The sequence below is a fragment of the Battus philenor genome, unplaced genomic scaffold (assembly GCF_028537555.1).
Source record: "Battus philenor isolate CCGP_79_NKW_IND1 unplaced genomic scaffold, ilBatPhil1.0.hap1 SCAF_4, whole genome shotgun sequence".
Lineage (NCBI taxonomy): Eukaryota > Metazoa > Arthropoda > Insecta > Lepidoptera > Papilionidae > Battus > Battus philenor.
The window spans coordinates 3,374,143-3,401,261 of record NW_027181704.1 but is presented as its reverse complement, the minus strand read 5'-3'; the positions used below and the strand labels follow the sequence as shown (position 1 = coordinate 3,401,261).

The window sequence follows — 27,119 nt, the reverse complement described above, 5'->3', positions numbered from 1 at the left end:
TTTTTTTTACCATAAAGAGAAAAAGAACGAATAGCACCATCTCATAATAAATTCCAAGTAATTTTGAAACATTTGACATTAAAAAAAAGTTAATGAGTTTTGTATTTAATACGTTTTGTATCTGTACAAAGTACAAGAATTGGTAAAAAAAAGTTATAAAACTTTAATCTTTTGTTTTGCCTTTTATTTCGATACCTTTAAATTTCATTACGCAGCTGAAAACGCAGCAGATGGGTCACTGTAAATCAATGCATGAACTAAACAACAGATAGCGTGCATTTCTTAGACCTTTAATTTAGTAAGTAAGCTGTATTAAGGTTCGTATAAACATCCGACGTCTTATCCGAGAATAACAAGTTAAATAATTGAGGGACATCGGCACCGAAGTACTTCGATAGATTCATAAGGTCCCAAAATCGACTCGGCCATAAAAATCGGTTCTGAATTAATTTATTAAAACATATTTAAATAATAAAATTCGAAATGATTTACAAAAAAAACATCACCAATATTTAAAATGTTTTATGTATGTAATATTGCGTTTTTTTTTGTTTTTGACAAATTACATCATTCTCGTTTTTTTATAAATTTTGTCATTATCGAGTGACTGCATTTGTCAAGTTCGGGTAGTAATCTCTCATAACCATCTTTGGGGAATTATTTAGAGAGTAACTCCTGCAACAATAACAAAAACCTGCACGTATGATCAGTGGCGTACCTAGAACTTTTGCCGCCCGGGGCGATCTCCAGTTTGCCGCCCTTTCTATTATATGTCAATCAAATAGTGGTTTTTAATTTTAAAAAATATTGACATATCACTTCAAAGTAATCATATAAACTTTTCAAAAGAAATAACATTTATAAACTGACATCAAAAAATTTTAGTTAGGAAAAATTGCCGAACAACGTCGTAAAGATCCTTTTACGAATTCAACGAATTTTATGAATACAATAAAATAAAAATATTATCTTGTTCTTGAATTAGAATCCAAAATTTACACTAAAATGCATTTATATACACTGAGGAATAATAATAATCATTTATTATTCAAGAAAGAAAATAAATTTGAAATGAAAAAGTTGCTTTTTACAACTATAAGTAAACATAAAAAATGCCGCCCCAAGGTAAGTGCCGCCCGGTGCGGATCGCACCCACCGCCCCCCCCTAGGTACGCCACTGCGTATGATGAACGTCTGGTTCGCACCCTCCTAAGCGGGCCAGTCTAACATCGCCAAACATGTGATTGGCCTTGAAAGACTAATTATTGAATAAACAATATTTTTAAGCAAAGCTTCCACTTACTGTGGATTAGCCATAATATCAGACTTTGATTATTGTCATATACGATTGGTATTAGGCGCCGTTAGCTTTTCTAGCATTTATAGATCCCTCGAACTCTGGGTTCGGGCCGATAAATTTAAATAAAAAATTGACTAAAATATATCTATTCGATTCTCACAGGGTATGAACCTTTACTACGACGATCTTTAGCTCAATCAATATCAAAGTTGATAGAGGAAAGAGTTTGACTGCGCTAGTCAAAGTTCACACTTAGAAGATCCAAATCATGATTTATAATATAAACTTTTGATTACTTTGCTAAATGCGAATACATTAAAGAATATTACTGCAAGAATTTAGTTTAAATTACGTTCAAACATTATTGCTACTCTTTTCGTAGTTTTAATTGAAAAAAAAAATGTGTTACCATAGTCAGTGACACTTTAATAAGCTGGAATCTGTGAAATACAATTAAATACTTTAAAAAAGTAATGAATGAGTGATTAAAATAAAAAAATATATATTTTCTAAATTATGACATGAATCGCTGAAAGATAGACGCTGAATTTCATTGACATGCGACATGTCAATATGTTGATGCCAAGATCCAATTAAATGTCATTTTCTTTTCTATAGGGATAAATAACGTTTTTTCAAGAAGATTTGGTAAATAAAACGAAAATTATGTTGTTATAATTTTATTATAATATTTGGCAATAAGAAATAAATGTAACGTACGTCTTTTTACTCCCTAATTAGTTTGATACTAATTAGGGAGTAAATGTTGATGGGTTGTTTCTTTAATCGGCATACACAGAGTACAATCCAAAGATCTACAATGCTTCCAGTGGCCGATGATTTGCCGCGATGCATAGCAATGCGGCTCGGGGCAGTCTCTGCCTAGCTGTAATACAAAAAAAAATATTATTGGCAACATTATATTAAAGGAAGACCACTTTAGACTCATTATAAACAATACAAAATGGAGTCCGATAAAGTACATTCATTCGCACAAGTGGATAAATCGTCATTATACCGTATTTTTTATGAACAGACAGACGGATGAATTTACGTATTGAAGTCTCTGTTAGTAATAACTCGTTTAGAGACGATTGTTTTCGTCCTAATAGTTTTTCCTTGATGATGAAATTCACGTAAAGTGACCATATTGCGGAAGAAACTTTTTGTAGTGACACTGTCGCACGTTCGTATCAATATAGTCGCAAAACGGCCTTAGCCCACGTGCCCACAATTTAGTCGCAATAAAAATGCAAATGCGACTAATGCGCATTAGTAGCGATGCTCTCGCGAGTTCAGTAAAAAGTCGCTATGGGTGACGGGACTTGGATATGCTTGTCGCTGAACCCCCATTTTTAAATACCCATTCTCCAGAATTATACTCAGGGTTATATCGTATCCCCTGAAACCTTGCATTAAACAGTCAACTGTTTAGGGACGCATGCATAATTAATACAAGCTGTTGACACTCACGTTGCACGTAAACAGATGCCGGACAACTGTTTTCATGATGGGGCACAGCGGTTGCGAGCATGGGAGGCGTGTTATCGCCTCTACTTTCTCACATTGATGCGCGTGCATCAGGAGCAGCAACTGCTGCCGAACGAGATTCTGCCTTGTCTCAGGCGCACGAGCCTGTCCATCCTACTGACGTAAACGGAAATTATTTTCATTTTCAAATTGCCTTGTCCCGCTCATCTCCCGTAACACTAGCTGGTTAACAATAATAATTATTTTTTAAAATTATTTTTGTATAACTATATCAAGGAACTACTGTTTTCGTCTATGATAAAGTATAGAAGAATACAGCGAAATTTTCATAGGCAAAAAACGTTACGCGGGCGTACGTTACTATCACGTTATTGTTAAACGTAAATATTCGTAAATACCGTATTACTTCCGGCTTCGGCTCCACCGTTTCCAGCTGTAACAAAAATATTTATAGCTAGCGAATAGAACATTATAAATTTACAACAAGGCGCGAACTCATGTATATTGAAAATTATATATATAAAAAGTCGCAGGAAGTTGCAGGAAGTCGCTGGATGTGGGTAGTTTAAGATTGATCATTGCAGCGATCTTTGTTGAAGGCTTATGCTTTGCAGTGGGCGTCTATCAACTGACATGACGATGATGATGATATAAAAATATTAAAAAAATGACGTTCAATAAATATTATGATTTATTTACAATAATTAGAGGTTACACTAAAAGTCAATTTACGAAGTTAATTTATTAGACTATGTATAGATAGAAACTTTAAAAAACTAATATTTTGAAAAAACAGACGCGCAACTCGCGTTCAAGCTTGCCGCCTTGTGACAAACTATTTTTCAACGTAGACATATCAATACTTAACACTCCATTAAAAATCATACACTATAATACTATACTAAGGACAGAGTCGCGATCGCGAGTGTTCACGTAGCGAAAGAAAAACTGTGAAACATTTGCAACATTCTCACACATTGTACGAATTCTCGGAACGACTATTCCAGGAATATCAAAATGTCTTTGTTTTTAATTGGTTTATTTATTTTTTAATTTGGTTTATTATTTCTTGCATAATTATCCAGAAGGAACAATAATGTATGAATAATGATATAAATATATTTCTTTTATTTTTTATTTTAGTTTGATGTAATATGTGATAATAAACAAACAGCGCACGGATCACTTATTAAATCTTTACTTCGTTTTTCAAACAATAATTCAACTATAAAAGTAGACTATATATAATAATATTTTACTATCTTATATGTTCGTCTATGTGTATATAATTTTAGAGCACCGATGGCTCAGTGGTTAACAACTAACTTCGTTGCGGGTTGCGGGTACAATTCTGAAACCGACATATATAGTGCCTAAAATTTAAGGTGCCTTTCACTAAATTTAGGGGATTATTAGTTCCCGCCTTATTTTTTTTTGTTTGGTTTCAATTAATTTTTACCTATAATAATATTATAATTTTTACATAAATAAAATAATTATTGAACGAAGAAAACAGTATTTAATTAGAAATTGTGTATTATATTCATATTTTTAAGAAAAATGTAAAAAGATTTCCGCTTATGTTGATATGTAAAAACATATCTAAACTGAAAGTATTTAATACAAAAACGATGATAATATATTCAAGAACTTACCCGCGGTGCCCGGCGTATTTTCGTTAGAAGACATACCTTCCTGACAAATGCACTTGCTTCCACCCTACGATTCAAAGATGTGACGAAAATTGCTCAAAATGGAGACTTTTATAAGTACCATAGACAACCTAGAACGATGAACGTACTAAATGAACCTAAAATTTTCCGATTGTGTCTGTCCTATTGTCAATATATCATTTTTGCCATAAATCATCAGATTGACTAATGATAGAAAAACTTGTTTTTGAAGTAAGTAAGAACGCAGCTTATAAAAGGAATAATATAATGGTTAAAAAGGTTGAGATTGAGGTCAATGAGATCGCTATAAAAATGGATTGATATAACTGTCAAGTTAATTGCTAAAGATATTAAGATATGTATGTAGGTAGTTTAAACAGGAATATATACGTAATATCAATGGTTTGTTGCTTTACTATTTGTGTATAGGTAGAATAATTTTTTCCAACAATCATTGTTTATACCTTTAACATATTCCAAATAATGTTCACAGATCTTCATTAACATTTGATCATTCGTTGGCGTTTGGTATAGTTGGTTGACAATGAATGGGTGGCTTGTTAAAATAGTTATAGCTTGATTATGCAAGAGAGATTTCGATATTATTCATCTGATTTCGAAATTATAATATTACCTAATGTTTTTTTTTGAAATATAAGATCCAAGTGTTATAACGTAGGTGACTTTTGGGCACTGAGATCACATAATTCAAAGTCGGTGTACTTAAAATTAAATAAGCAATTTAGGTAATTTTTCACAAATATTTTGTATTTTTACTTCCAACAAAGACGATCATTGCACGAAGATCTTATTGTCTTCATGTCAGATACTTGCAAAATACATTTAAAATTTTCAGTATGATACGGCAATTGTTTCAAACAGATTTTTTTCTGTACGTGTATGTTTTTATAAATGTTCACCAAAAAAGTTAATCGAATCGTTTATTTTTATTGCTTGAATGAAGCATACTGTTTGATTTGAATCGTCGTAATATCTGTTATTAATAAAGGCGAAACAGGTTATAGGAATTTTATAAATATTAAGAGTAATTTTATAACTGATAAATTAATGTTGATTTGAACTTTTTCTTTTAGGCTAGATATATTAATTTAACTGGTCACACAGGTAGCTGTCGTTGCTTAGCAACGATTTCATGATGTTGTCGCTGAAAACTTGAAAACAAATGTTACAAACGTTCTTAATACAAGTTTTCTCAACTTATAATAAACTTTTATAATCGTAGATAGTAAAAAGAAAACTATAAACCTAAAATAAAACTAGTTTAATTAACTTTTACAAAAAAATCTAATAAGATTTTAGAAACATGACTACACCTAAGGTAAGTGCTTAGTTTCGTGTGATAATTTACACAATAAAACAAAGAAGAATTGTCCTACCTGTATAATAAAGAATATACTTTTCACTGTTGAAGTATTTATATTTCAGTTGTTATATACAGTTGAGCAACCCCATGGCATGGGAGAGTTGTATTTTAAGTGGCAAAAGGGTGAGTCCCGTTCCCTCCTTGCCACAACAGGTACAGATGCAACAGTAGCCATTCATGACCGCTCTGGGCAATTGTTAGAAAGACTGAAGTTGCATGGGTAAGTTCCTGTTCGGTCCGTTAACTTATTTAATAGAAACTTCATATTTTATTCTCAGTATGTATGAAATTGTATAAACATTGGCTCTTCTGTGATCTTTCGTACCCAGTAGTATAAGTTATGTTTTTTTTTCCCCTATATTAAATCATTTGTTAAATTTATCATGAATAAATATAAAACTTTATTAAAAGGTTGTGTGCTGGTATGCAATGGGATAATGATGGAGACTATTTAGCAGTGATAACTCCAAACAGTAACATAGTGCTATTATGGGAGTGTCATACAAACAAGAGAGTAAATATTGAAACAGGTTTGCGCGAGCCGCCCTCTTGCATTGCTTGGTCATATGGTGAACCACTTTTAGCAATAGGAACACTAAAAGGAAATTTGGCCTTGTATAACCACCATACAACAAAGTAAGTATGCTTTATAATGTAGAACTTGCATTTATAATTTGTATGTGCGCTTTTGTAGGGCCTATTTGCAGTAGCAAGTAAATGGGATAGATTTTTATATATAAGTTGATTGGTCATATATGCAAAAGCTTTAAAGGAGTGAATGCTTGCTCCCCAAAAATATTTAAAGTTTTGCAATTTGTCACATTTTTTCATATTGGAATGCAACAGGTCAATGACTTTTGGCTGTACAAAGTCTGCAAAGACAGATATTTATTTGTAGATCTGACCATGCGGCTTCTGAAGTAATTTTAATGTAGAGTAATTAAAATTTGGATACTATTTTTCTTACTATTGTGGCAACTTTATTGCACAATCAAATTTGAAAACAAACGCAAAACTGAATGTGACATCTCAAAGAGTCCCTGATGTCATTCTTTCATGCACACTTCTTGAAGACAAAAGACCTGCATTGAAAATATTAATGTGATCGATTTTCTTAAGGACCTATGTAGCCTACATCACATGTAAGATTATACAAGTTAACATCAATTCTTTTTTTACATCAAAACAGAAGGCGATATACCAAAGTATATTATCATTACTTTATTTATTATTTCTGAAACCACTGACTTTGGGAATTGTACCATTCATTATTTAATAGGAGATAAGTGACATATTCACCCCTTAAAGTTTTTTCACTAATAATCAATCACTCGGTATACATTACCTATTTGAAAGTGCTGATAATATGGGGCAGTTCAAAAAAGGTACATATTACAATATTTGTAGATGACACAGAAATAGTGTGTAACTATGTTTATTTTTTCAGGCTGTAAGTCAATATGGATATATGTATATTGTAAAATTGCGTATAAAAAGATAACAAAGAAATAATGAATTAAGCTTTTTGTTGGGTCATGAGATGTAAGTTGTTCATTTCCACTTTAATTTGTTTTATAATTTTAATCTGCAGGAGGATACCAATTATAGGTAAACATACAAAAAAAATTACATGCGCTGCTTGGAATAGAGATAGCATTCTTGTCTTAGCTTCAGAGGACAAGAGTTTGTCTATTAATAATTCAGATGGAGATACACTGAGAGTAATCACTCTTAGAGATATGCCAAATGACTTACAGTTTTCTGAAATGAAAATGGATGAGAGAGTTTCAGGCGAAAATACAGTAAGTGGATTCTAATATTATATGCTAATGAAGTAAAGATGAAGGCTGTTTTAGTTACTACAAGTTGAGCATTTATTTATTAAGCATCTATTACTTATTTATATTTAATAAACTAATTACAAATTGGCAAGTATAGGTAAGACAAAAAAAAATTCTTTTAAAAAACATAATGCAAAATTTTTCTTCACCAACAAACTGTATATACATTTAGGTGATGTTGTATGTACTCACATTTTCTCTTAATTATATATATGGAAGAATTGTCGCCATTTGTGTAATAAAGTGTTGGCAACCCTAAAAAAAAATTTAGCTGCTGAACGTCAAGTGTTAGTGAAAATGGAAGTTTACACAATGAGTCCTCAATATGGAACTATATTTTAAACTTAATGAAAGCTTGGCAAAGAATTTTGAAATTATGATTCAATGGAAATAAGTGAAAGTACTAAAAATTGTATATAAAATAAAATAGTAGAATTTAATAGAAGAAATTGAATACTTGTATGAATCTGAATTTTTAACCTTCACAGATCAGTCTAGTGGTAGGGAAACGAACACTCTACCTTTACAATTTACTTAACCCTGAGAATCCAATAGAGCTGGCATTTCAACAACGTTATGGTTCTATAATTTCATACAAATGGTATGGGGATGGATATATCTTGATTGGGTTTAGCGCTGGCTTTATAATAGCTATATCGACACATCTGAAGGAAGTCGGGGAAGAGTTGTTTCAAGTGAAGAATCATAAGGATAACCTTACTGATGTCGCTGTGTTTGGAAGCCTCGCTGCCTCGTGTGGAGACGGACAGTAATTTCATTTCAATAATTTAGATAGATTTAGATCAAATTGAAATATGTACCAGGTGTGTGCAAAAATTTTTTACTGGGTTTCTGGTAAAGAAAACATGAAATTTGGTAATCGACACAGTCAATGTTACAGGAAGTCGTTGGATACGGGCAGTGTAAGATCGATCATCGTGGTGATTTTTGGGGGAGGTCCTTGTAGGAGGGTTTATCAGCTCACATGATTATGATTGAAAATATTGACCATCAGTTTCTTCGCCCCTCTTTTAAGGTTATACATGAATGTCATGTCAAAGAACAGCTTGTCTTGCGGCGATCCGTTAGTCGAGTCATTCCCCAACTTCCGTGATGTTGCTACTGTTCTTGCGCTGCCTGTATCCAGCGACTTCTCTTGACTCTTCGCGATCTAAACCATGTCATCGTTCCACCTAGTAGAGTCTACTATCGCTGTGTTTAGCAGCTGGTGGTCACCAGACGAGAATCTTTCGGCCTCAACCGAACGGTTGCACGAGTGACGTATCTCGTCCATTTCCGACCAATAATTCTTCGAGCTATGTCGGTGACCTTGGGTTTCCTATTGATCACCTCTTTTGTGATTTGATATATCAACGAAGCTTCGGGCATAACATAGTCCTTTCCATTGCTCTCTGGGTAACCACAGTCTTTATTTACATCAACACACGCATGCGCAAGATACAATTATAGCGTGTACTTAGTAGTTAATTGATTTTAAGGTTGAAACTGATATCGATGTGGAATAATGGAGAAGTTTCGGGGTCTGTTACGCCAACGGGCGGCGCTGAGCGTTGCGAATGGAGTGCTGACGGTAGACTCCTGGCCACAGCAGGCCGCGGTTACCTCAACGTTTACGTGACAACCCTGCCGCCGCTGCACGCAGCATATGGCACACGCGCTGTCACGCTCACCAACTTGACCGAGCTGACGGTCTACCAGTGTATCGCTATTGCAGATGAGCCTATCAATAAATGTAAGAATTCATGGTTTTTATATTTGAAACTAAGCGCTGGTCACATTGCAGTATGCGCCTATCGGCTTATACAATGATGATGATAACTTTTTCAGCTGCTCTTTAGGCTTAAGGGCTTCTTGCAGTACTAAGATTTCTTTTAAGATAACGAATCGATAAAGATAAAATTGATTTATCCAACATTGGCACTTTAAACAGAACTCTTATTGATCGTCAACTTATTATATACTTATTTTTAACCTATTTTATTGTTTACTCTACTTTGCTTCGCGAAGTGTTATAGTTTTGGTGAAGCAGAAAGAAGACTCCATAAAAGCAAATCTTTTAACAAAGTTTAACAATACAGATTTATATATGTCAGATATAGGCTAAATTAAATCAAAATAATCAAGTGACATCGCTGCCAAAGATTCTTGTCATTTAAATATTCGTTTATTGAATAATAAGCTTCTTCCGTCAATTCACCTTTGATATGGCTTGAGCTAGATATTACTGTTTCATCAGAATGGACGGTCGCCGAGTTCTTAGATCGCTTAGGCGGACGCTCTATGGCGTGTGTCGGTTCAAGAGTCCCAAACAAGGGACCTCGGCTTAAATTGTCACTCGTTGATAAACACTGGGAGAAGTGTCGGAAGAAACTTTAGCAACACTGCTATCGAGGATAATTTGGGTCCTCTGCGATATAAAATTCAATCTAGTTTCTTATGAGACAGACTGGTTGGTTATCGAACGGCGACGATGACGGTGTGCAGTGTATGTGGCTTGTCTTATCAATTTTGAAGGTTATTAGGGATATATACGCGTTGGTCCGATCAGGTACGATAGAACAGTGGCCGATGATATGCTGTAGACCGGCACAAATGGTCTAACATAATGCGCGACTAACTTTCCAAAGAAGGTCACGGTAGCTAGGGATATGATACAAGTGGATGAGGTGTATACAATCTTCAGTTTAATAGTTTTGTTTAATTCCTTGGGACTAAGTTGAACCTTTTCTTTCTTGACTCTTTGAGAAACAGCACGACTGTAACAATGTAGTTATTTTTTGTAGCGGAACCAACTGCTCTAGCTACATATGCGTTGCCCACCGAGCCCACTGCTATTTCTCTGGGCGGGTCGCACGTCTGTTGCGCAAGTGGGCCCCACGCGTGGTTCTACTCGCTCAGCGGCGGGGCAGCCGTGCGCCGGCAGTACCCGGCCGCTGTGGACGTCGTGCGTATGTCCGGCGAATACGCCGCTGCGCTGTTTGAGGGTCGCGCCATGTTGCACTCTGTGAGTATAGATTATTGTTACATATTTTGACTGGTTAACACAGGTTTTCACGGGCACGGGATCGGCAGAGGACAGGTCCCGTTCGGAGATGACGCCGTCAGCGCAGGGACGCGCCTCGCGACGGCCCCTTTCGGTGAATGGTGCTCCCCTACCATAAACGGGGCCTTGGGAGTCGCGGGAGTTTAGGGTGAGGGCCCTAAGCTCCCACTAGCTTCGGCGACTCTGAGGCGGACGATGGTTCGACGTGGTTTCAAACCATCGTGATAGCACCACGAGGGTTTCGGGGGTAGCGTATACATGCATACTTCGGGACGGGCTATCGATAAAATAACACGGTGCGAGGGAAGACCGCGTGGCGATCCCTGTCCGGGAGATACCGCGGTCCCCCGTATAGCGCAGAGGGCGACCACCGGGGTGTTGGTTAGTGAGAAGGAATCCCACATACCCCTGTCCTACCCCCCAGAGGCGGGGCATCTTGAACACTGGAAGATTTCCCCCTCGAAACCAAAAAAAAAGCTTTTTTCGGGTACACACGGGTCGTTCAGTGGAAGCCGGCTAACTCTGGCGTTGGTAAAGAAAGGGCTAATATACACAAAGGACATTGCTGCCCATGCTCTGGAAATATGTCTGTGACCAGAGGCAATCCTATATAATTAATGCACAAAGTGTGAATTATATAAGATTGTAGTCTCAATCCTGCCTACCCCTTGGCTGCCACTGCTCATTATAATATTAAAAAGAATCAACGTATAACAAGAAAATGTATGAATACTGGTTGCAGATAGAGCAACCTGATCCAACGCAGGCGGAGCGTGACGCCATCTACTTCCCCGAACCGCATATGCAAGCCGTTAAAATTATCGATATACATTTGACGAGTGATTTCTTCATTTTTGTGACAGAAGTAAGTGAAAACTTTTACAATTCGGTTGTATGTATGTAAGTAATGTTGGAAGGCACTCTCCCTCCCTTTTAGACATACGTTATATCCAACTGTGTATAAAAACAAAAATTTTAGATCTTCACCGTGGTCCTTTATATTCATTCATGCAAAATGTTCACGTTCATTGAGATTGGAGATCTGAAAGATGACCCTCGATGGACAAAATTGTGTCAAAATATGGAACTAAAGCCATTCTTAAAGTTCTTGTGTATGGTTGGATTTGATTCGATGGCTTAATAAAATAAAATAATAAACTTATCAGCTTCTACACGCAGAACAAGAAAATTTAGTTCTGAGGAGTTTTTCGCAAAACAAGCTCGTAGTTCTTTCGAAATGTTGACGCAGCGAGAACATACCTTATATAATAATAATAATAATTGATATTAGCAGAAAAATAATTAACTATTAACTTTTTAAAATTAAATTTAGGTTTATGCGTAGATAGATATATTTTTTATCTGATTAATTTTAGATATTTTTTTGTTTTTTTATTTTTATTATGGCGTACCACAATAAAATTAAAATTAATCCTGTATTTTTAATTGCTTTAAATTTGTGAGTAGTAATGTTAATTTCGTTTAATAGATTCAGGTGTTACCATGCCTCCATCCTAACTAAGAAAGGGACTAATATATAGCTACTTCCGCTATGCAGCAGTAGTCGTGTAATGTACCGCCCACGACCTCGAGCGGTAAGCGGAAGCGGAAGTAGCTGTATATTAGTCCCTTTCTTAGTTAATTTTGTTGATAATCGTTAATCATCATCATATCATCCGTAAGACATCCATTGCTAGACATAAATCGCACCAGATATTTGCAATAGGATCGGTAGGAAGCGGCATCCAGCGCCCTCCAACGGCCTTTATAAGATCGTCTATCATCTTTGTGGGTAGGTCTGCCTTTGCTACCTTAAGGCCTGCCTACTGTCGCTTCTACTTGCCAATCCGGTGAGCTTCATCGGTTACTTTCGATCATATACAGATCACCTCATTCTTGATACGATCTCGAAGATAAAGTCAGGCTTGTTGCAAGAAAATAGTTAAAAACGTTATACAAAAAAATAAAAATCCATATATACAATAAGAAATGTGATAAAATAAAACTCAAATGTGATATATAATGTATTATAGAAAATAAGTAAAAATGTAAAATAAAAATGTAAAATGAAAAAATGTAATAAGAAAAGAGGAGAGAATGATAGATGAACAGAGCAAAAGGGTAAGAAAGTAGAAATGTAGCATGAAAGATAGATAATAGACCGAAAGAGAAAGTAAAATATGAAAGAAGAGAGAGAAAATAAAAATCATGTGAAAAATTAAATTGCAAATAAAGTCCCTGTCCCATCATAAATAGGGGTACGAGAGGCCCCCAATAGCGGGGGTCATATCTGAGTATATATAGTCCTTTCCGTGACCTGAAAATACTTTATAAGTAAATTAATTACAAAAATATTTGTCTAAATGTTGAAGCAAGGACACATAGAGTACTTTGGAGTGGAGGAATGGCGCACGTCGGTGCGGTACAAACACACGTGCGCCGTGGTCGGCATTCACTGCGACATCAGCGGTGCACGTGCGTGCTTGCTGGATGAGCGGGGGCGGGCGCACGTGTACTCCCCCGCTTCGGGGGAACTCTGCAGCGTTCAGCGCAACCTCACCGCAAGCGTTAGGTGAGCACCTGCAACTACTTGAACCTAATTATGTTATTTAGGAGTTATTTAGGAGAGAGAATGCTTCCTCAGCTACTGCAGGAAGGTGGTAATAAATGCAATAAGTAAAAATAAAACGAACACTAAAATATATAAATAAAAGTAATAATACGTGTTAAATATTTGAACAATAAATAATGTTGCAAAATAAAATAAATTACTAGAATTAAAAAGCCCCTGTCCCACACGAGATAGGGGAACGGGAGGTCCCCAACAGCGGGGACCATTTAAAAAAAAATTATGTTATTACCCAATTGTTAATTGGTCTCCCAACTAGATATAGGATCAGTAAAAGAACCAACGCCACTAACGTAGTATAAAGAATTGTTCGTGTGAAGTGGCACCGGGCGAGGCACAAGCAACTGACAGGCGTTTGGGTCGAAACTTCTAGAGCGGTGTTTCCCAACGTAGGACCCACGCCCCTGAGGGGGGCAATTTGATTGTTAAGTGGGGAAATTCCTAAATAGATTTTAATCTTTTCGCTTTAATAAAAAAAAAATTATGTATGTTACACAGGGGGGGGGGGGGGGTAAGAATTTTAAAAAGGGTAAAGTGGGGCATGGCACCAAAAAGGTTAGGAAACACTGTTCTAGAGTGTTAACCGTATAATATTTTTCGTAATGAAGTGTTCAAAATTTCAGGGGTGTTATTTGGGACATCTGTCTGTCGGAGAGAAATGTTTTCGCCATGTACACGGACGACTCGATTGAAACTTATTACTTCGTCACCACGTCCACGGACGGCTCGCACGTGGACTTCGTGGCCAATACGAGCATGCTGCCCAATCAAATACCTTTAATACTGTTCTCCGGGGAGGTCTACTGTTACGCTAGTGGCGGAACGTAAGTTTTAGTTATAGTGGCTTATAACGAATTTAAAGAAATGCGACAAGGAATTAAGAATATACACTTAAAAACTTTTTTTTTGCGGTGGATAGGGAACGCATAAAAGAACGCATTATAAATATAAATATATTTTTTTAAAGTCTTACATAGATATAATAAGTCAAAATCTTATGTAATAACCATTATCCTTCATAATCCGACAACATGTGTACTTTCTTGAAGGAAACTGGTTCAAAGTCCCTTTCGTTACTTGAAAATACCTCGCACACGTTTATATTTTTGTTTTTTGATGATATATATATATATATGTGTGTGTGTGTGTATATCCCTCTCCTTCATGTCTCTCATGTCCACATATACATGATAATTTTTGTTAGTATATTACCGTAGATAATACAAAACCAGATGTTTTATCTACATCTCATTTTGTGAAATTAAACGAAAAAATTAGTGAAATTTCTGAAAAAAATATATGTATATTTATTTTAGCGACAGTAAAACAATTTCATAATGGCGGGAAAATGGTTTGAATATAAAAATGATACGTTATTTACTTGTATCAAGATCTGAATAACTAAAAAAGAAAATTTTCTGCAAGTTTTAAATAAGAAATTACTTAATTTAGGCATGACATTACAATGATTTATAATACAATATTATGTGCAAAACTGTCTTTTCGCACCGGACCTGGTTGGTTCGGCACATTAAAGTTCAAAAATTTTAAGGCATTTATACGCACTTTTGAATAGTCAATTATTTTAACATAATTAGTAAGCTACCACTGGCTCGGAATGCTGATCTGATAGAAAAAGCCGATCAGAAACTCAATAGTTGCTCATTTTAAATAAATAGTAATGTTCGATGTTTACATTGTAATTAGACCATGTAAATGAGTCAACAAACTAAGTTCATCATATTTTGATCAATTATAAACTCCTGAATGTAAATAAGACTTAATTGATAATAGATTTTTATTTTTAGATTTAAAACTAAGAAAAGGAAGATCTAAGATATTTCGTGGAATTTTATTACATATGTGTACACTTAAATTTGTTCAATATTTTTATTAATAGCGCCGTTATTAATAACGACGTTGTTTATTGAAGAAATAGTTCCTAGCTTATGTTTATTTATTATTAAAATAACAGTGATTATTTGTATTGCTTATATAGAATAATTTTTTATCGTCATCAATTTAATTGTGTTGATACGAAGATAATTCCAGGGTGATGAAAGTAGTTCTCGACTCCCATAACACGAGCGGGCTCGCGGACGCTGATACGGAGAAGCGGCTGGTGAACCAGAGGAAGCATATCCAGAAGTTGCTTCTGCTACGGAAGTACAGCGAGGCCTGGCTCTTCTGTGACGCTATCGATGAGCCAGAGCTATGGCGGAAGATGGGTGAAGCTGCCATAGCCGATCTTAACGTCGAGTTTGGTAAGTTAGACTTTGTGAAGAAATTTTAAGAGTTAGTTTCGTTTGATCGATGTTTTTATTTTATTAAACCAACTGAAATCCGGTAGGATTGGTAGGAAAAACTACTTACCATTTATAAAAGGTTTATACAGGTTTATACAGGGTAAATAGTTTTTTTCATTCAGCTTTTATTTTACAATTTATATCCATATTTACTACTTTGTTATTATCCCTTACTATTTATATATTGCTAATTATCTTCTCTTACTTTTGTTTTTGTTATTTTATTTTTGGTATTTTCTATGCTATTCTTTATGTCTAAACTTATCTACTTATTATATGTATAATGTTGTTGACAATTTGTTTGCGTGTCGTCTACTACTGGAGTAAATGGCATTTTGTCACAATGTTTCTCTCTATAGTTCTTAATGTCTATTTTGTATTTATAATCTTTATTATTCTATATTTATATTCCAACACCAATATTATAATTTATGTGCGTACCATTATACAAATATGGAAGCAAGAGTGTGTATGCAGTGAAGCAAAAGTGTGTATGTTCAAGCTTAGCCTATATTTATACCGATTTATAACTATAAATACAATGTTCAACCAAAACTCGTCAGCCAATCACAAGTCGAGAAGTATTGTAGTGCGCTCTCTTTCGTCTGGTTTATATTTCTGTGTAATTCCCTTTTTTCCGGCGATGACGTTATATGGTTACAAGCTAATCTATTACCTACTTTTTAAAACTTATCTATCATCTTTACTTATTTTTTATTTTCCATCTGGCAACTCTTCGTTCACTGCCAGCGTTGGATATTGCCCGAATGTACCCTGCTATCTAGCCTGACCAGAGCTTTTCTACTGTTCTATATTCAAAAGTGTGGAGAAGCGGGCCAAGCGAGGTCTTAGATAATCTGTGGTATGGCACCTTCGTCTTACCTCCTACCCTTCACTAGCTTGATTGGTTTAAGTTGTAATTTTATCAATTCTATTTAACAGCGATACGTGTTTACACACGGCTTAGTGATGTAGCAATGGTGTGGGCATTGGAAGACGCCTCCCAAATCGAGGAGCTCCCTATACTTTGGTATGTTTCAATATAAAGTCTAATTTATGATAAGAATGACCTCTTTAAATGATGATGAATATGTTAATAGTTAATAGTATATTATAATATGTTAATAGTATATTATAATCACAAATATTCCGATAATTAGTTGAACAATACACTTTTGCAGTAAGCAAAAGTCTAGTATTCAGATAAAAGAATTACGAGCATAGATCTGACAGTTTTTTGACATATTATTAAGTCATTTAAAGGAATCAGGTATATAATAAAAAAAAGTCACAAATTTTCATGGATTGAAATATTATTGAGATTCCCCTCCTCTGGTTCACGTGTAATCCAACGGTAGTGTTACACCCTATATATTGCAAATATTTTGCATTTAATTGCACTACGTCGATTTAAACTTACACAGCGTGCGATAGGGGGCGTGATTGTCATTTTCCTGATTGAAATCAAAAGAAGAAAATTTGATGCCGATCCGAAGTTCAGTGTATATATCTTGCAAAATATGGCAAACTGAAATGGAATAGAGCTTGTCGCACTTGTAGGTGATAAAAGATGGAAGTTTTGGAGTGGAGAATGCGTATTGACCGAAGAGTATAGAATCCTATGTATGTAAGATTTTTTAGATAGACCGATGACTTTAGGTCCGCGGAAATAAGTTCGAAGAGAAGATATAAAAACAGAATAAGGTGGTAGCAATAAGGTAACGGACGAGGCTAATATTCAGCAGTAGATGAAAGTACAGGTTGTATAAAGTATGATGATGAAGATGATGCATTAAATGAGACAGAAGCTAATCATAAGCTACATCTTCACTATGTGGATTTCAAATCTCTCGCACACATTTCCAATTGATATTGTTAGTGTGTGGTTAATACTCAATGTCCACTCCTAAGACTGATATCTGGTTATCTGCCGTCACCTTATGGGCGGCTTTCGGTTGATGATAAGTTTTGTTGGTTTTCCAGCGGTACGTTGTGCGCTTGCCTGGGGCGCGCGGAGGCGGGTGCGCGATGGCTGGAGGGCGCGGGAGGGGCGCGCGGCGCTGCGCATGCGCTACAGCTGCACGCAGCGCGCGGAGATTGGGCCCGCGCGGCGCAACTGGCGCAGACCGCATGTCCGGCGCGTGCGCCCGCTCTGCACTACCATCGTGCGCACCACCTCGAGCTCACGTGGGTACAATGAAACTTTATTCCAGCACACACACATGATGTTGATATAACAAAACTACCAACATACCGTTTCATTGACATTGATATAACAAAACTACCAACATACCGTTTCATTGACATTGACATAGCAAAACTACTAACATACCATGTCATTGACGTGGACATTGCAAAACTACTAACATACATCATTGACATTGATATAACGAAACTACCAACATACCATTTCATTGATATTGATATAACAAAACTACTAACATACTATTTTCAGAACAGTTGATAAAAAATTTCTAGGTGTCGTAATTTAGAGCACATATTCGAGATTTATCTTCGTGCCTGGGATTACCGTTATCATTTTTAAGTTTTAAGTGTGGGCATATATGTTGAAGTTGCACGAGACATTTTAGAAATTTTTTATTAAAGTCTAAAATAATTAAATATACTTTATATTATTTTTAAAAGTTTTATAGAAACTGGACGTGGAACCTTATTATTTGACTCATTAGCAGAGTTAATATTATAAATTACACATCAAACATTATAAAATTTCGTTTAAAAAGAGCAACTGTTGAGTTTCTGGCCGGCTCTTCTCAGCAGAACAGCATACGGAATGACTGACTACACTAACCTTTTTTTTAATGTAAACAGTAATTGATGGTTCAAAAGTGCGTGCAAAAATACCTACTTGCATAAAGATATTTTAAATTAAAATTAATTATGATCCCGCGTAACGTCATTTCACGTGTAAATAACTTTTGTAAGTCGAGTTCTTGCAATATAAAGCAAATACCGATGATTTTCTTTGGTTGCTAAGCCGTAGGCATGAGCTACCTGCATTCTGTGCGATTATTCAATTGATGAAGGAGGAAAGTCTAAACTGCGCATTCGTTTCATCGCGTTGCTTTTTAACACTTGTAGTAATTGCAGAATAATTCACTTGTTTATATTTAAGGTAATGTTATAGGTGAAAAATCATCAGACAGTCTTTGAAATTAAAATGGTTTATTATTAAACATTTACAGGGCCGACTATCACGAAGCGCTTGCTAATTACGAAAAGAGCGTCATGACAGAAAACACAGACGATATTAAAGTGAAAGAGCACAATGCTAAGTGCGAAGCCGGCATCGCTAGGATGTCCATACGTTGCGGGGACATCATGAGAGGTGTCACCACAGCCATGAAGTATTCCCAGGATACGGCCTTACTGAAAGAGTGCGCGCAGTTGCTTGAAGATGAGAAGCATTACAACCACGCTGCAGCCTTGTACGATCACGCCGGGAACACTGATAAGGCCGCCTCTTTATATATTAAACTGAAGTCCTGGCTCAAAGTGGAAGCGCTAATACCGAAAATAAACTCGCCTAGCATTCACTTACAATACGCTAGGGCTAAAGAAGCAGAAGGCAGGTACAGTGACGCATTGAAATCGTACCTCAAATCTCAAGACTACGAAGCTGCGATTAGAATCAATTTGGAGAAACTGGACGATATTGACGAGGCGGTGAATTTGGTGCAGGAGACGAAATCGATTCAGGGCGCGAAGATGGTGGCGAAATACTTCCAGAACATCGACGATCCTACATCGGCAGTCAAGTTTCTAGTGATGTCGCTTTGTTACGACGAAGCTTTCCAGCTGGCGAGGAAGAACGGCAAGTTGCAGCTGTACGGGGAAATATTGATACAGACTTCGCAGGCGAGGCCGGAGGACTTTAGAAGTCTCGCTTTGCATTTCGAGGGTGAAAAGAATCATTTGTTGGCGGGCAAGTTCTACTTTCACGCTGGGGAATACGGTAAAGCAATGTCGCATTTGCTGAAGACGGGCGGCACTGAGCAGGAGGAGAATGAAGGGATCAGCATCGCCATTGACGCGGCCGCTGCCAGCGATGACGACAGGCTGACCAGAAGGTACCTAATATATAGGATATTACAGGTTTTACAGTATTTATATTGGCATTGCTTAAGGTGCAATATGAATACTGTAAAATTCTTGCTAATTCTCCGTTACCACTAGGGGGACCGGAAAGTAATGTCGTTTTCTTTAATTAAATTCACACGACTACATTTTTAACAAGTTTTTATCGACAATATATTCATCTTCGTTATCAATAACCATTTGCCATCTAGTATAGAAAATAAATTCAATGCCGAAGCGGTAAAAATCAATTGGTTTTTCTGTAAAATATGTCGACAGAAACGACATTACTTTCCGGTCCAAATTTCCAAGAGCCGAGTTTCCGATTGACTTACCCCCGTCCTTCAACATAGATTAGTAACACATGAAAATTTCATACCGAAATACATAAAAAGGATTTGTCAGTAAGAAACTTTAAATCTTTTATACCTATTTCCAAACATCCTATATGAAGTTATCACTCTTAAATATGTTACATTATTTTATGCTTTCTATTTGATAGGCAAATAATTTGAAAAATGTGATAGGCAAATAATTTCGAGCAATACAAATTCCGCAGTAACAGTCGGTAAACAATAATTAATCATAATATATATAATTCATTTTGATAATAACCAAAAATAGCAGTAATCTGAATAAATAATAAGCTTTTTATTATCATAATATAATTTCGCTATTTATTATTTCTGAAACTATTGATTTTTTTGATAAGTTGTACCATTAATTGACAGTAAATTTGCTGTAATTTCATTCCTAAACCTTTTACATCTAAAGCCAATCATCCTATATATCAGAGGTGGCCAAGCTCCTTGATAGTTAGAGCCGTTGTTCGAAATTTGAAGTTTTTCGTGAGCCTCGATGTAATACGCATTTAAAACTCAACGAATATTTTTTACCAGAATTATATTTATTGAAATAATATGACAAAAGAACAAAACCTTTGTATTGAAGTTAGATATACTGGAACACGTTTATGACAGCACTCCTGATAATACTTTAGAAGCCGGTTAGTTAATTATGATCGGTATTTGGGTTTGGCTAATTTTATGTTTACAGCGGTAATTTATTTCTATTTTCCAGGAGCTGACATAGGTTATATAAATATAAATGTTGAAATAATTCAACAATCGGAGCCAAAAAATAATCGTTCAAAGAGCAGCATGTGGCTCGCGAGCCGCCGTTTGGCTACCCCTGATATAGATAATCTTATATTATTATTTGTATGTTTTGATCAAATATAATTTCATCTACCAAAATTGTGGCTCCATTTTTAAATTATATCAAAATTTTAAATATCAAAGACGATTTTTATTATAAAAATTTTGGAGCGTCAATATGAACGTTATTATGTTTTATTTGCAGGTTAATAGAGTTCTTATTGGGAGAAGCAGACGGCACACCGCGAGATCCTAGACATCTCTTCCGGTTGTACATGGCTAAGAAACAGTTCACGGAAGCAGCTAAGACTGCGGTAAGATATAGTGCTTCGTCATTCTCATCTTTTCTTTATGACGTCCTAAGAATATTCAGTTTGGATTTATAACAATATGCTTAATACTTCCTTGTCTTTACTCCCAAATTGCCATTCTCAGGTTGTATGGTAGGTTCTTAGGTTTCAATAGAAACTTGTCACTTTCAGGTTATAATAGCGAGCGCGGAGTGTCGTGCGGGGCGGTACCGGGAGGCGCGTGATGTGGCACGCGGTGTGTGCAGTGCACTACGGGCTCGTCGTGCTGCTGTGCCGCGAGAGCTTCGCCGCGCCGCCGCGCTTTTACATTCCTATATACTGGTATGAACTTTACATGCATGCATATAGAGTGGGTGCTAGATGTATTATACCCAAAGCAAGTTCAAAGGCTTTGAGCGCCCCTTACTAAAAATAAAAAAAAAACGATATGGGGCAAAAATCCAAGTAACATTATGAAGAGTTATAAGAATATTAATTTTATAAATAAAACAAGAGTTAGTCGCTTACTACCGATTAACATTCTATGTATTATATATATATATATATATATATATTATATATATATGTGTATATATATGTATATATATTAGGTAAGTATAGTAAGTATTATATATTAGGTGGACCGGCAAGTAATGTCGTTTCTGCGCATGTCGATATTTGACTGTCATTTGGTAGCTCATTACGTATAGAAAGACGTATACTAGACGACAACTTGTTAAGAACGAAGGTGAATGTATTGTTGATTAGAAATAAAACTTGTTAAAAGTGTAATCGTGTGAATTTATCTAAGAAATCGACATGTATAGTTAAAAGTAATATTTTTATTTTAAGTGTCGCCATGTTTATTTCGTTTTGTTACAAACGAAATATATTAGTTCTTTACAAAATCAATGTCATAATATCTTTACCATTAATCGCCCTAATTGTAACCATTGACGTACGGCACGCAGGTGCGAACGCACGTGCGGCGCGGACGGCACGAGCTCGCCGCGCGCCTGCTCCTGCGCACGGCCGCAGAGGTCTCGTTTTTCCCAACACACCAACGTAACTATATTATTCTACTTTTTTTCAATGTATTATAGTGCTACCGAAACTTTTGTACCGCGCCTTAGGTATGCGTTCGAAGAAACGGGAGGGGAGGGAGAGTATCAGCCGCTCCGTCAGTTCGCCGGGAACACTCGCGATGGCAGCGGTTTTTTTTCCAAGGCCCTCACCTCGCTGCGTTTACCTAAGGCGGTACAGCGGTTTCAGTATATTGCAGTTTAAACCGCACATGAAAGGGCCATGGTTGTAGTGTGCAGCAAATAATATAAAAAAATAAGGAAGAATTTATAGATGACAAATATTTGAAAGGGCGTGCAAGTGAGGATTTGATTTTGTAAACCAGGGATGAGCAACACGCGGCCTGTTAAACATGTTTACGCGGCCCGCCAAGTAATTTTAAAATTGAATTCATTTTATCGACTTTCTCCCATCAATATATTATTATAAAGTTAACTATCAAAAGATGGTGGTATATGCTAAACCGAAACAATTAATAATAACCACCGATCAAAACTAAGTGATGCATGAAAAATGGTGCCAAATTTATTTTTACATTTTGAAGTATACGTTTTATCGTTCTAATCCTATTTATTATTTATTTACATTAAAATTTATTTTCTTATTCGTTTTGTAAAATTATTAACAAGTGATACACAATATGCAGCCGGCAAAAATATATTTTAAAATTTAAATTAGCCGAATGATTTAAAATGTTGCTCACCCCTGTAATGCATAATCTATAAATTTGTCATTATCCCATTCATTGTCGGTTCTTGCGTTTACATTGATAACATATTTTCAGTCAATAAACTTGTTATACGGACAATAGAATTACAAATCAAACTTAAAACATAACTTAAAACAAAAGACTACGGGTGATTCATTTTGTCAAAAACATAATATTAATATTTATATATTTTAAAAAAAACTCAGTTAAATTAAGATATGCAGTCTATGTTCATAATGCTAGTCTATATGTTAAACATTTAAACTTTTTTTTTCATATCTGGAGAATACATAGTAGTTAAAAAAGAATATATAATAGACATACATAATAGTTAAAAAAGGCTTGTATTGTAAGTGGCAGGTCCTGCCTTTCACAGGTTTTCATTGTGTAAATTATATAACAAAGGAAACAGGAATATCCTAGGACCAAACATCTTATAAACATGCAAGTCAGCTAAGATGGGCTGCGTTTCGCACGATTTTTCCGTTAGATTACCTCTGTTCTTGAACTTCTTCGAGCTACTAGTGTGATTAATTAACATAACAACAACAAACATTTAACATTAGATGCATTAAATTATTTCATCAGATCAAGTGTCGATTCTAACGTCGACGGTGATCGAATGCAGCCGCGCCGGCCTCAAGCACCAGGCCCACCGCTGGGCCCGGGTACTAATGCAGCCTGAGTACCGCTCACAGGTAACTTGGTTACATTTCTCACCATAAATGAATATCGACGTCGGAGACGGTGGAGGCAAAACCTTCTGTAAATAGGCCTCTGTCCACAGACAGGGGTCCTATACCGGGATTCATATTGGTATGGCTTGAAGGCCCGGAATTTTGTGGCTACTTTAATTAAAATATATAGGAATAAGTTACAAAGGGTTGTTTTTTTCCGCCATACCTTATATCGCTCTATCTCTTCATAGTAAATTGATTCGTTTTGTGTCGGTACTCGAAAACTAAAACTAGAATTTCAATTTCTTAGTCAAGTATATTGTTAGAATTTAATGTAAGCTTAACTTGGCCTTTGTTATTTCTTTTTAGGTGTCACCCTTATTTTTTAAACTTAGATCCACTATTATTGTACCTCCATCCCACCCCATGCTATGTATTTTGGGAAGAAAAAAATAGAAATTAATTATTTTTCACATAGTTCATAAATATTGTCTTTGGAAAATAAAATTTAACTAAACAATTTTGGCGATAACTACAAGATAATTTTTAAACGTTAAATAAATCAAAAGCTTTGAAGAGTAACATTTAGCACGTCTGAAATGGCAGTGGGCAGGACAAAGTGACGTTAGTAGAGGTTGAAGTTCTCGAGCGGCGACCGCTAATCGATGGACGCGTCTTTGGTAAGCCCCAATTTGGTTGACCAACAGCACAAAACATGTCATCGTGACGATCTTTGAGGGTGATAATGTTATTTTACGTAGTTTATTTCGTAGATAGATCCAAAGTTCGTGAAGAAGATAGAGTCGGCCGTGCGGCACGCGCCACGTGACCTGCCGGCCAGCGATCCGTGCACGCCGTGCCCGCAGTGCGACGCCGCGCTGCCGGCCGCCGAGTTACATTGCGCGCGCTGTGAGGCCGAGCTGCCTTTCTGCGTCGCCACGGTGAGCAATGTTCAGCGTACATTAATTAAGCACACGCTTATTTTTGGTAACCATTATAGTTAGTAGTAGCCATTAGTATATTCATTATTGTTTTTTTTTTAACTTTACTGTTTTGATTCTAATTTTGATTTTTGTGTTTTATGATGTTTATATATTCCACCTACCCTCATTAATTTATATCTGCACCGCTCAAACGATTAACTCGTAGAAAATTCCTTCGGCGTTAAGTGCTCTGTTATACATATACTATACATTTTTTTTTTATCAATAAAGCTTTAAAACTTTTTGCTGACAAATGAGCATTTTTTTTCTTTTCATTTTTTTTTCAATTCATTCACCCCTTTAAATCTTTTACACCTATAAACAATCACTATGTATATTTTTTCTTTCGTCTTCAAACATTGAAGAAAATCCACAAAACTCCTACAACAAGTAATATGTACATGTATTTGTATGTTATATAAACCGTTATACGTTCCAGGGAATGCACATAGTGAAAGGTGATCTCACCGCTTGTCCCGAATGTGATTTTCCCGCCATATATTCAGAATTTGTTGAGTAAGTTTTTTTGGTGTTTTTTTATGTTTCCTCTGGCCGTTTATGGCTGAAATGAATAAACTATATATAACATTACATATCATAGCATCTTTGATAAATATCTTAATTTAAATTAGTGAAATAATACAGACGTGTCCTATTATTTGACTTCAAAACTAAAAACACCAATAATTTTGTTTAATTTCCGCTACAATTAGCGAAAAATAGCAACTATTTACGGAAAACATTGTTTAATTTTTGACTTAGTAAAGATTTATTTCTCTTCGAGTGTATTTCCCACAGACTTTAAAAGTTATTCTTTTATATTTAATGGAATCAGGCGTTACCTCGCGGAAGTCCATCCCAAGCAAGAAAAGGACCAATATTTAGCTACTTCCGCACATGCAGTGGTAGTCGTGCAATGAAATGCACCGCCCGCCAGCCCGCTTATAAATGCGTATGCGGCAAACAATGCGAATCACACAACTGCCACCGCCAAATTACTCCCGCGTACTCCAGAAATTCTTATTTTGCCGTTTTTTATTTATTCTTCTTATTATTTATTCTTTTTTTGCCGCTTAGTCTTGGGTATTTCAATGTTTCCTTGTATTTATAAAGGTTAATATTAGATTGGTTCAAAAAAGATTTGTGTTATTAATTTGCAGTATACTGCGCGACGAAGGCAAATGTCCGATGTGCGGCGAGAGCGTCGATCACAGGCGTCTCGTTAAAATCGACGACGTGAATTTGTATCTCGACCTTGGTGCGTAGGAATAAGGACTAATGTTGAATATCCGTCCATCGCCGTCCACTAGAAAATAAATAAGTTAAAGCTAGGCAGTATTATTTACCAGTTTACAATGGTATGACTTGATTTATTTGAAATAAATGTTAAAAAAAATATGTGACACTTTTATTTTTGCTGAAAACATTATATTATCAATATATATATATAAGATACGTGAGTATTAAATATTGTTTTGGTGATAAGTAGTGAATTGGGATGTTTTGTGAACATATATTTTAACAACATGAATATCATGTACTGGCTTTTAGATTGTTTGTTTTTAGACGTAAAAGCTAGATAAATATACAGCTCACATCTTGTTAAAAATGATTAATTTTAGAAATAGTAAATTACATAATGATGATATAGCAAGAAAAAGGGTTTTCGAAATTAGTATTACTGCATATTGAAATTATTTGTTGTTTGCTATTTCGCTTTGCAGGCTGTGCTACCAGAAGTTGTTGACATATAGCTTTATAATAGAAAAAATCAGAGTGATCACTTTATAAAAGTTGATTGGAAATAGAAAAGTTTTATAATTTTATTGGAAATACATGAGTTACTACAATCATTTCATTGTACACAATCATATATCTCAAACTTTTGATTTATTGGTAAGGTCTACCATATAATAACTATAATTAGTATTAGACATTTAAATATAAATCAATAAATAAAATATGAAAATTCAATTCACCCTGTAGGTAGTATTTTTAATCTGTAATTGTCGCCATATACCTGCGTTCAATTAACCGGACCTCCTTAGGAAAAATTCTACCGCAGAATCTTTTGAAGAGTTGGCACCTTTTAAATCTCAAGGAATTTAACGGTCTGTAGCGCTTGGGCAGCGACTTGAAATAAAATAATGCATCTATAAATGTATAATTGATTAAATCTTTTAAATTATATTGTGTATATGTACAAATTTTAGTTGTATTTACTTATAAGAAAAACTGTAAATAATAATAAAACTGTCAGCTGGGAGAAGGTCCTTATCAAATAGCGGCAATTCCTCTCCTGTATGCGCTCAGTAAACGGAAAAAAAATTGTAAACAAAACGCCCTACCAATACAAATTATATAATTAAGAAAATAAAATCAAAGTTAATAAGGTAGATTGCGGCCTCGTTATCACTTAAATTAGGCCTAATAG

General features: G+C 35.5%; 2 protein-coding genes across 2 annotated transcripts; one reads left to right on the top strand and one right to left on the bottom strand.

Moving 5' to 3' along the window:
* Positions 1–1,997: 1,997 nt before the first annotated feature.
* On the bottom strand, positions 1,998–4,552 carry LOC137928630 (protein cbp-1-like). Its single transcript, XM_068771534.1, has 4 exons — positions 4,447–4,552; positions 3,190–3,224; positions 2,774–2,944; positions 1,998–2,186 (listed from the first exon to the last, which is right to left on the bottom strand). The coding sequence occupies exons 1-4, from the start codon at positions 4,478–4,480 to the stop codon at positions 2,049–2,051; spliced, it is 378 nt and encodes a 125-aa protein (XP_068627635.1). The 5' UTR covers positions 4,481–4,552; the 3' UTR covers positions 1,998–2,048.
* Positions 4,553–5,717: 1,165 nt separating this feature from the next.
* Positions 5,718–26,012, top strand: Oseg6 (intraflagellar transport protein Oseg6). Its single transcript, XM_068771533.1, has 21 exons — positions 5,718–5,803; positions 5,911–6,068; positions 6,260–6,484; positions 7,440–7,650; positions 8,178–8,458; positions 9,189–9,442; positions 10,494–10,714; positions 11,496–11,618; positions 13,126–13,325; positions 14,006–14,206; positions 15,435–15,646; positions 16,631–16,718; positions 17,672–17,875; positions 18,895–19,779; positions 21,149–21,257; positions 21,426–21,575; positions 22,205–22,298; positions 23,614–23,723; positions 24,476–24,643; positions 25,125–25,201; positions 25,846–26,012. The coding sequence occupies exons 1-21, from the start codon at positions 5,789–5,791 to the stop codon at positions 25,949–25,951; spliced, it is 4,092 nt and encodes a 1,363-aa protein (XP_068627634.1). The 5' UTR covers positions 5,718–5,788; the 3' UTR covers positions 25,952–26,012.
* Positions 26,013–27,119: the final 1,107 nt, after the last annotated feature.